Source organism: Cheilinus undulatus, linkage group 13 (assembly GCF_018320785.1).
Source record: "Cheilinus undulatus linkage group 13, ASM1832078v1, whole genome shotgun sequence".
NCBI lineage: Eukaryota > Metazoa > Chordata > Actinopteri > Labriformes > Labridae > Cheilinus > Cheilinus undulatus.
Window position 1 is genome coordinate 2,185,903 of NC_054877.1, and position 11,549 is coordinate 2,197,451.

The 11,549-nt window shown below is 41.2% G+C and overlaps 1 protein-coding gene across 1 annotated transcript in view; it reads left to right on the top strand.

The window, feature by feature from the left end:
* Positions 1 to 10,029, top strand: part of LOC121520101 (NACHT, LRR and PYD domains-containing protein 12-like) — a 32,338-nt gene extending 22,309 nt beyond the window's left edge. The window contains exons 4-10 of the mRNA XM_041803377.1: positions 1,719 to 1,794; positions 1,916 to 2,132; positions 2,360 to 4,139; positions 4,222 to 4,389; positions 4,552 to 4,719; positions 5,145 to 5,191; positions 5,839 to 10,029. Coding sequence (XP_041659311.1) covers positions 1,719 to 1,794; positions 1,916 to 2,132; positions 2,360 to 4,139; positions 4,222 to 4,389; positions 4,552 to 4,719; positions 5,145 to 5,191; positions 5,839 to 6,371 — 2,989 coding nt within the window. The 3' untranslated portion in view covers positions 6,372 to 10,029. The remainder of the gene's footprint in view (positions 1 to 1,718; positions 1,795 to 1,915; positions 2,133 to 2,359; positions 4,140 to 4,221; positions 4,390 to 4,551; positions 4,720 to 5,144; positions 5,192 to 5,838) is intronic.
* Positions 10,030 to 11,549: the final 1,520 nt, after the last annotated feature.

The following is an 11,549-nucleotide window of genomic DNA, read 5'->3' on the forward strand; positions in this document are numbered from 1 at the left end:
TACAGCAATTTAAGATGGCTTCCAATTAAGACGTTTTTGACTGAAAGTTATCCCGGATTTACCAGCCAACCAAACATGAGCAATATTTAGACCTAAAATGATCATACAGTGCTGACACTGGCATGAGTGTTAATGTTAATCAAATATCTACTCCATGATAATAAGAGAAACATGAGATTGTTATCTTAAAAAGTCCAACTATGACTGTTATTAAAAGACAATTTAATTTATAAAAAGGACAAACATTTAACATTTAAACAAACTTAAATCAATTTCCAACAGAAACACAAAGGAGCTTGCTTGGAGGAGTTAAATGGAAGAGAGAGGGATCAGAAGGAGAGGAGACAGGAGATTAAAGTCTGGCTTATTCCCTGCATCTTTACCTCAGTTTGTAAAAACCAGAACTATTCTGTTGGTTCCAATTGTTATAGATTAAGCAGAACAGGGCTGTATTTATACATTAGTCTATGAATTTGAAGACAAATTTGTTCATCTGAAGCAGCAATCTCTGCAGGGAAGTAAGCAGACTTTTCATCCTCTCCACCTCCTGCTGCAGGTGGACAGGTCCTCAGGGCCTCCAGCAACATCCTCTCCACCTCCGTCAGCTGCTGTCTGGAGTCACTCGGGGTTCTCCTCCTTGGGGTCTGTGTAATGGAAACAACATATTTAGTGATACTATTGTAATTTATCAATAGAATACTACAAAGGAAATACACAGAAAAGGATCAGGTTGTGACATGAGAGGCAGCACTAGCTCTACCAAAGATAAACATACATGCATGAATTACATTATAAAATATCTGGTCTAAAGAAAGCTGTTATAGATTACTTCCCTCCTCCTTTAAAGTGCTCAGAATGATCAGTTTAATAACAAATCTATCATTTGTTGATTGATCTCCTCTTCTGCAAATACGTGTCCCTCTGTTTCTTCCATTTCCTTCATCATAACCCACCTGAATAAAACACACAACTGTCCAGAAGTGAGGGGAAAATTAGCATGCCTGACGATGTTATGCTAACTCTGGCTGTGCTAACTTCGTAATAGATGGCAGAAAACGAGTGATAGACGGATGTTTGTACAACTTACCAGACAATCCGACGTCCTCACTGACTTTCCTCCAAGCGATCTCCTTTTATTCCTGTGCCGGTGGAACAGGCACGTTGTGTGGTAGAGCTCTGGGCACACACAGAAACAGACAACCCCCGTCTCTGCTCCATTTTCGGGTTGAATGAGCTGCTTCCTCCGGGCCGGCCCTCCTTCGGAAACATCCGGTGAGGTCACCGGAGGATCCCCATGCTGATTGGCCATCGCGGCACAAAAATTTGCAAGAGTTCAATTTCTTGAACTCGAGTGTAGACGCGATGAAGCGAACTGACGGCGTGAGGTCGCCTCATTCGCGCAAAACACTTGCGCGTATTATGTGTCACGCGCCACATATTTGCGCGATTCCCGCTGCCCGAGGCGAACAGGCGTCAACTGGCGTCTGTACATTGACTTTACATGGGATTCATTCGCACGAATAAATTTACTCGCGCTTGGTGTGAACGTACGGTCAGGGGGTCAGTTATTGAGGATCTGATCTCTTTCAATAAGCCTACGTCCATACCAGAGTAAATGTGTGATTATCATTTAAAGCTCCTACATTTACCCTGTGCCATTTTGTTGAGCTCTCAAACTCTGTCATTAAATGTCCTTAAAGCTGATATTTTTTCTCCAGAGGTCAGCTGGAAACATCAGAGTTCTTCAATGATCAGTCCAAGCGGCATAAAACAGAGCTGGACTCCATATTTATGGTGTGTACATCATCATTTCCAGTGGAGCACATCTATCTAGATATCATGGTAAAGTGTTTTTCAGTCTGTCTGATCAAACACAGGCTGTCCTCTAAACATTCAGATTGTCTTTGTGTTCCAGCTGCTGGAGGAGAACATTATCACCTTTGTGAAGAAGGAACTGAAGAGATTTCAGAAGGCTCTGAGTCAGGAGAACCCAGAACGTCACAGTGAGGATGAGGAGGTGTTGGTTGGTGAAGATGAAGAGCAGAGGAGCAGCAGAGAGGCTTTTGTGAAGATCACAGAGAACTTCCTGAGGAGAATGAAGCAGTACGAGCTGGCTGACTGTCTGAGGAACAGTAAGTTTTTCAAAGTAAAAAGGAAACGTAGATTTAAGATGATGGAGAGATGAAGAGGAGGTTTACATTTCCACACTCTGCTTTAATATTCTGCACATACCCACTGAACATCTGATGAGATTTTTGGATGAAACTGATGGAGGAAGAAGAACTGCACAGCCTCTCTTTTAGATGACAGCTTTTTGCAGGATCAGCTCATTCACATCATTTGTTGCTTGTTCTTTCAGGAACTCCTGCTTCAGTTTGCCAACATAAACTCAAGTCTAACCTGAAGGAGAAGTTCCAGTGTGTGTTTGAGGCGATGGCTAAAGCAGGAAACCCAACCCTTCTGAATCAGATCTACACAGAGCTCTACATCACCGAGGGAGGGACTGGAGAGGTCAACCATGAACACGAGGTCAGACAGATGGAAACAACATCCAGGAAAGCACACAGAGCAGAAACAAGCATCAGACAAGAAGACATCTTTAAAGCTCCACCTGGAAGAGATGAACCAATCAGAAGAGTGATGACGAAGGGCGTGGCTGGCATTGGGAAAACAGTCTTAACCCAGAAGTTCAGTCTGGACTGGGCTGAAGGCAAAGCCAACCAGGACATCCAGTTCACATTTCCATTCACTTTCAGAGAGCTGAATGTGCTGAAAGAGAAAAAGTTCAGCTTGGTGGAGCTCCTTCATCACTTTTTTACTGAAACCAAAGAAGCGGGACTCTGCAGGTTTGAAGACTTCCAGGTGGTGTTCATCTTTGACGGACTGGACGAGTGTCGACTTCCTCTGGACTTCAACAAAACTAAAATCCTAACTGATGTCACAAAGTCCACCTCAGTGGATGTGCTGCTGACAAACCTCATCAGGGGGAACCTGCTTCCATCTGCTCGCCTCTGGATAACCACACGACCCGCAGCAGCCAATCAGATCCCTCCTGGGTGTGTTGACATGGTGACAGAGATCAGAGGGTTCACTGACCCTCAGAAGGAGGAGTACTTCAGGAAGAGATTCAGAGATGAGGAGCAGGCCAGCAGGATCATCTCCCACGTCAAGACATCCCGAAGCCTCCACATCATGTGCCACATCCCGGTCTTCTGCTGGATCACTGCTACAGTTCTGGAGGATCTGCTGAAGACCAGAGAGGGAGGAGAGCTGCCCAAGACCCTGACTGAGATGTTCATCTACTTCCTGGTGGTTCAGTCCAAAGTGAAGAGCATCAAGTATGATGGAGGAGCTGAGACTGATCCACATTGGAGTCCAGACAGCAGGAAGATGATGGAGTCTCTGGGAAAACTGGCTTTTGAGCAGCTGCAGAAAGGGAACCTGATCTTCTATGAACCAGACCTGACAGAGTGTGGCATCGATATGAGAGCAGCCTCGGTGTACTCAGGAGTGTTCACACAGGTCTTCAGAGAGGAGAGAGGACTGTACCAGGACACGGTGTTCTGCTTCATCCATCTGAGTGTTCAGGAGTTTCTGGCTGCTCTTCATGTCCATCAGACCTTCATCAACTCTGGAGTCAATCTGATGGAAGAAGAACAAACAGCATCCAGATCTACAATGACACAGCTCTACCAGAGTGCTGTGGACCAGGCCTTACTGAGCCCAAATGGACACCTGGACTTGTTCCTCCGCTTCCTCCTGGGTCTGTCACTGACCACCAATCAGAATCTCCTACGAGGTCTGCTGACACAAACAGGAAGTGACTCAGAGACCAGACAGGAAACAGTCCAGTACATCCAGACAAAGATCAATGAGGATCTGTCTGCAGAGAAGAGCATCAATCTGTTCCACTGTCTGAATGAACTGAATGATCGTTCTCTAGTGGAGCAGATCCAACAGTACCTGAGATCAGGACGTCTCTCCACAGATGAACTGTCTCCTGCTCAGTGGTCAGCTCTGGTCTTCATCTTACTGTCATCAGAAAAAGATCTGGACGTGTTTGACCTGAAGAAATACTCTGCTTCAGAGGAGGCTCTTCTGAGGCTGCTGCCAGTGGTCAAAGCCTCCAACAAAGCTCTGTAGGTGAACTCACAACTGCACTGATAAAAGTAGTCTGTATTTAGAAACATCAACTTATTTCTACCTCTGTTTCTGTTCTAGACTGAGTGTCTGTAACCTCTCAGAGAGAAGCTGTGGAGCTCTGTCCTCAGTCCTCAGCTCCTCCAGTCTCAGAGATCTGGACCTGAGTAACAACGACCTGCAGGATTCAGGAGTGATGCTGCTGTCTTCTGGACTGGAGAGTCCACACCTCAGACTGGACTCTCTCAGGTTAGTGCAACAACAATGACAACTGAGTCAAAGTCTCCCAACTAGAAAGGTGTAGGATGGGGCGTTGAAGACTTTACGTGCCAGGCCTGTATGTTGGTAAAGTAAAGCCAGATGTTAAACTGAGCCTTTTTTATGAGTCTCTGTTTTTCTCTGTGTCTGTAGTCTGTCTGGCTGTTTGGTCACAGAGGAAGGCTGTTCTTCTCTGGCCTCAGCTCTGAGCTCCTCCTGTCTGACAAAGCTAGACCTGAGCTACAATCATCCAGGAGAAGGAGGAGAGAAACTACTGTCTGCTCTACAGAAGGATCCACACTGCAGACTGGAGACACTGAGGTACAGACAGAAAGACACAGAGAGACGGACTGTTACTAGCTACTAAAGTTGGCTCTCAGCACTTCAGCTATACAAGGGCTTTATGCCTTTATTTTGATAGGATAGTGGATGGATACAGTAGGAAACTGGAGAGAGAGAGAGAGGAATATTGATTATTGATTTTTGAGTACAGGCCTATTGTATAAGAGAGGGATATGAATTTGGAGGAAAATCACTGACTGAAAATGAAGTGGCCCTCTTCTTCTTTGGTGATTTTTATGATGGTGATCAAACAGCTCTCAGATGTGCTACTGCCACCATCTGGTGATAGTCCTGCATAACAAGCAGAAAAACTAAAGGAAAATGAAGTCAGATGAAGAATGAAAGTGTTTGAATCTATCCTGACCCATCCCTGATGTCTAAACTGGCTCTGTTTCTTCCTCCAGGCTGGACCATGGTGGACGGCACAGACTGAAACCAGGTCTAAAGAAGTGTGAGTGTCTGGGTTTTTGATTAGTGAGAACACAATGATGAATTTGACTCCTGAATCAGGTAAGGATCTGAAACAACAATGATTGAGACTGTGTCTGAATCCATCTCAGTCTTTGGGTCTGAGAGTATGAATGTCCACGTTCACAATCACTGACATTCATCAAACAGAAACAGTTTTAGAGTTCTGAGTAGAGGAAACACTATGGCTCAGTCCCTCAGAGGCTGGATTAGACTTTTGCTGTGTCATTTTGATATACAGGGTCTTAACAGTTCCATCATACTGTTTTACAATCAACGGTGTCCAAGTCAGTGATAGAGCCCACAGGCTACCAGAGGAATATTTGAATAGATTTAATAACCTCCATCATGGACCATGTTTGCAGAATAGAGAAGGTCTGTGTGTCTGTCTGTGTGAGTGTGCTGGCACGCAGGGTCATCCTCATTATTCCAGCTGGCCAAAATGGCGGACAGCCTTCAAAGTTTTCCGTCATCATATAACATAAAACAGAAACAGGAAGTAGAATTTCAGGGCTGATAAACAGGATTCAGGGCTGAATATGAAATGTTAGTTTGACTCTGTCAGTAACCTTGTTTAGGAATGATCAGATGATAACCGTCAGCTGTGTTGTGTCTCGTTCTCTCCATCAGACGCCTGTGAGCTGGAAGTGGACACAAACACAGTGAACAGAAGACTCAAACTGTCTGACAACAACAAGACGGTGACATTAGTGGATGTGGATCAGCCATATCCTGATCATCCAGACAGATTTAACTGGGATCAGCTGCTGTGTCGAACTGGTCTGACTGGTCGCTGTTACTGGGAGGTTGAGTGGAGAGGAGGGGTTTGTGTATCAGTGAGTTATAGAGGAATCAGACGGAGAGGATACTGGACAGAATGTGTGTTTGGATGGAATGATCAGTCCTGGAGTCTTATCTGCTCTTATGGTGGTTACCGTGTCTTTCACAATAACATAGTAACAGACATCTCCTCCTCCTCCACTTCATCCTCTGGTAGAGTAGGGGTGTATCTGGACCATCCTGCTGGCTCTCTGTCCTTCTATGATGTCTTCTCTGACAGACTGATCCACCTCCACACCTTCAACACCACATTCACTGAACCGCTCTATCCTGGGTTTGGGTTTTGGTTAGATCCAGGTTCAGTGTCTCTGTGTTCTCTGTAGCTCAAACTCTGCTGTCTGAATCCAAAGCTTAGTCAGACTACACACTAGATGATTTATCAGCTCTGATTAACCTGATTGATTTGATTCAAAGCTTGTCAGTAATTCTTTTCACTAGTTGAACTTGCATTGGTGTATATGTCACTGTTGAACTGCTCAGCAGTCATTTTGATATGATCAAGTCCATTTTAGTCTTGTTTTAGCTTCCATACTTCTTGTTTGGTCTAACCAAGCCCACAGACACAAACAGCTGATCAGATACTCTGAGGTGGAAGAGCACGTAGCCTGTAGCCGAAGCTCACATTGTAAAATAGTGCCACACACAGCGGCTTTCTCTGTCAACAATAACACGCTTCAAAAATGTTTCATACAGCGTACAATTGAGCCAACATTGTTGTAGGAGTTTTTATTGTCATGCTTTCATTTGACATTGTTGACTTTTCTTTCATTTTGTGGGCGCCCTCCACAGGTGGTGAGGGCGCTGGCCTATTAGAATGAGCAGCTGACGCACAGCCAGGAAGATGGGTCACAGTGCAAACTGTCATTGAGCGCAGGCTTAGATAGCTGTGAATGATTTGTATTCAGAAACCCTATCAAATGAACTTTTGTTTTTCATTCATCTTTTTATTTTGGTCATAAACAAAAGCAACTTTGAAGCAGCTCTATCAGGATTGATTTTTGGAAGTCTGCTTGTGTGATGATGAAGCTGTGATGATGTTCCCGTTCTACCTGTGGTTAAAACATGAATACTGGAAAAGGTTAAAGGACAAACCTGATTTTAAAGTTTTACAATACAATTCATCAATGAGGAGCTGTGGACAGAATGCATTTTTAGTTTCTCCCACTTATTTTGGATCAGTAGAACCTTATAAGTTATAACATCAGCCTTGTCTTTGGACAGGAATTTCTTGGAAATGTTCCCATCCAAACTCCACATGCATTCCATATTTCAAAGAAGTAACATACATTTTCTATTAAAAAAAAAAAAAAAAAAAAAAAGTAAATATATTTTAAAGATTTTCTTTCCATAAAAAATACCCAAAATTTTCTTCAAGTAGTCCCAAAATGTTTCAGTGAAACTTGATCAAAATTCAATTTATTATAAATTCTGTGTAAATTTCTAAAAATGTTCAAGCAAATTCCAAAAAGATGTACAAATACGTCCCCCAAAATTCCATGAAAGTGACAGAAACATCCAGACAAAATCCCAGAAACTTGCATAAAAATTCTTTAAAATTCAAAGAACCCTCCCCCCATTAACCAAAAATTTAAAAATAAAAATGTCACAAAGTTCCACGAAATGGCCTCAAAATTTCTAAACAAATGTTCATAAATACGTAGAGAAAAAATATAAAGCAAATTTCCACAACCTTCCAAAAAAGACTCAAAAATATGCCAACATATTCCCAAAACCTTGGTGAACATTTTCAAACAAATTCCCAAAAATATGCAAACAGGAAATTTTGCCATCATCCTGCAAATGATTTCAACTTCAATATGCATTTGATTGATTATCCGACAAGTTCTAAGCTTAGAAATGATGGCTATGTTGTAGAAAAGCCAAAATGAAATGTCCTCATATGTGCATGCAGGGCCTTAGGAGGTTCAAACAACAACATGGCTAGAATAGCCCAGAATTCCTTTGGGCACTTCTGCACCATGAGTGAAGTTGCTGACTGAGTCCGAGAATATCCGCCTGTGGATGGATAGTCCACTGAATCCTGATGAAAGAGGACTTTCTGGTTCAGAGATCACCCTCTGGTTAGTGTCACTTGTAATCTCTTCAGTTGACACACCTTGAGTGGCAGAAATGTTGAAGATTCAAGTCTGTGCTAGAAATAAGAGAAACTGGAGTGGCTGAGCTACATGTAGATTCACTAAACTACTTCAACATGTTGTTTTGAGTTGGCTTTCAATTGAATTTTCAATTGTAGAAAAGTTTCCACAGTGTAGTTGAACTTGAAAAAGTCAAGCCAACATAAATGTCCAAGTAAAAGTGAGTCTAAGTCATTTTCAGCTGCTCAGTCAGCTCATTTCAACTAGTTTGGTTTTACAGTGTAGGTGATGAAGAGGCAGGAGGGTGAAGATGTTGCTTTTCCTGCAGGTCAGCTGCTCCATCAGAAGCGTCCTCTGTGAGAGACAAAAGGACAAATATGGATGTTAGACTCACAGCTTCATCAAATCACATGTCAATGTCAAAATAATAGAAGGGAGCAGACGCCAAATGGACATTTCCAATGAATAAATACAGTTTACACACATTTGAAAAACAATCATGTGTAGAAAAGACTTGGGAGTCGTTTTGAAGTTTGATGCCTGAAAGCAGCAGCAGACTCAGGATGTTTGAGGGCCAAGGACAAGAATCATAAATAGGACACCTGCAGGACTTTGTGGGGCACCGCTGCAGAAGTGTTGTCCAGTTTTGCCCACTTGGAGGCACCAAAGGGGGCAGTTTGTCAAACTTTCCTACTAGAAAGGCTCCAAAGAAGACACTTTGTCAAATTAGTCCACGTAGAGCAGGGGTGTCAGACTCAATCACAGCAGGGGCCAGATTCTGGATTCAGGTCTAACCTGAGGGCCTAACAGGGTCACCTTTAAACCAGAAACTGTCAACCTCATTTCACCAGGAATAAAATATGAAAAAACTGATGATAAATGATTTCGACTTTTAAAAAGTTAAAAAGATAATTCCAGCAGTGTCTGAAAGCTATAAAAACCTTTTTAATTCAACATTTTGAGTTTCATATACAACAGAAGTCTGTGTTCTTCTGGTGTCAGCAGTGGATCTCATGGCTCAAATCAAAGAAAAATAAGTGAGTAGGCTTTCTGTGATGATAAGATGAAGAGAGTTTGACTTACGAGGTCAGGTTGGAGCTTTTTGCTCTGAGGTTCAGGCTCAGAGCTTCAAGGTCTCTTTGTGCTTTTGGAGGGAGCAGAGTTTACAGCCTCTTTGGTTACTGTGGCCAGAGAAGACTCAGGACAGGTGCGCTGTTCTTCAGTCTGGAGCTTCTTGGCTGAAGTTTCAGCTTGTGGTGGAAGAGGCCGCTTTGTGCCCTGTGGTACCACCGAGGCTGATACAGATGGGCGGCTTGTTGCAGAAAATCAACTCTGCACAAAACAAGGAAAATGTTTTTGTTGCAGTTTTACCAAGAGTCTTGTTGGTGCAATTCCACATCTGATGACAAAATCTTGTCTTTGAAAGAAAATGTGTGTAGAGATAGAATAGACTTGATGTCATTCTTGTAGTCAGCTCAGTGAAAAGATGCTCACCACTTTAATGACTGTAGGAGGGTCAATGACATAGAAGGCTTCATTTATTTGGAGTTTGACACCTGACCTTTGACACTAATGTCAAATTAAACAGGAAATACTTTGACACATGTTGTTACTTTTAGTAATGTTTTAAAGAGGACATGTATATTTTCAAAATAAAATCAAGAATTTCATGCTAAAATATTTGTGTGTTTTTCCATTGGTTGAACCACCTGACATTGAAAATGTACCCACACAAATATGACTGAAATAAATAATTTATCTTTACTTTCAAAGTCTCTGTAAACCATTTCACTCTGCCATGAGTGTCAGCTGGAGTTAAAATGAGGATAAACTGTGTTAAAATCTGTTTTTATTACTTGATTTCAAAATAAAAGTCCCCTGATTACGGTTGTGCCACCCTGACATTTAAAAATGTGCAAATTCTGAGACAAACGGTTTTCTGTGAGCGTACTAACTTTAAATTGATCAATTTTATTAACCCTTTGGGCCCCAGAGTTTTTTCAAGAAAATATTGAATTTTGATATCAAGATTTCGGAAGGCTGTAGCTTGAAAGCGGTTAGAGATAACGACATACTGTAAATGAGAAAAGTCTTCAGTATGACCCAAAGATTGTGATGGGAGTAAATTCACTCATCTAATTTTCATATTCTGACATCATCAGGCGGCCTTTACTGCCATTGGCTGTGCGTTTTCTCCCATGGCTTCTACACTATGCTTCTACCACGTCTCTTCCTCCGCGGTGTTTTTGATTCCCAATCTCCGTCGATATTTGCAGTGTCTTGACGGTGTTGTGACGAGACGAGACGAGATTTTACACTTTTTTTAGATCATGGAAAAAAATATATGAGTGCAAGATTTGTCCCTTATAGCCTACTACATTATGCACTCATTGCCACAACAACAATAATAATAATGATGAATAATAATAATAATTATTATTATTATAATACAAGAATTTAGATTGTTTTCAAAGTAATTTTAAAACTATTTACAACAGACCAAAAAATAAAGAACTGCATCTGTAAAATCAAGCTATTTGTCATCCTCTTTAAGGACATCCATGTTTAAAACATTCAAAAGAAATATTTCTGTCAATAACTCGTTTGTTTTGTTTTAACAGTAATTTAGAGAAATAGCTTTAACCCTTGTGCCCTCCTCAAATTTACTACCCACTGGACACCTTCGAGGCAAAAATGTACGTACAGAAAAATTGCCATTAAATCAGCACACATCAATATTTGTATCTACTTTTTTTTTTCCATAAATCTCTTTAACAACTTCAGACTTGCTCAAAACTACCAAACATTCAAATATTTTCAAGATTTTAACCCTTTAAATGCCAGTTTGATTATTTGAAATATTTAATTTTTACTACAAAAAACAGAAAAAGTCAATTATTTTCCATAAAATGAATAGTAGAAAGATGGAGATTTGATGCTGTTCATTACATTGCAGTTCATCACAGAAAATTCAATCATATAACTTATTTTCAAAATATTTTCTAATGAAGTTCCAGGGTCCTTCACCTCCACAGTCAAACTCAGAGAGAGCTCAGGCTGCCCGTTCCATTGACAATAAATCCATGAATTTTTTTCACCAATCGTCAATGTTAAAGTTATTTAAATTATGTTTATTCCAATCATCATGATAATTCCTGATAGCAAAAAGTCATTGAATCAACATTGCAGTACTGTCAGGCTGAAGATTGCAATCAACATTGATGTCAGACATTGAAAAACACATTGAAAGCTATGATCAACATGGAAATAACGTTAAATTTTCAATTAATTCTGACAATGAATCAACCTCAATTCGACTATGATATGAGCAACATTGAAAGAAGGTAGAATTGCATCAACATTGATTCAACTATATATATATATATATATATATATATACATACA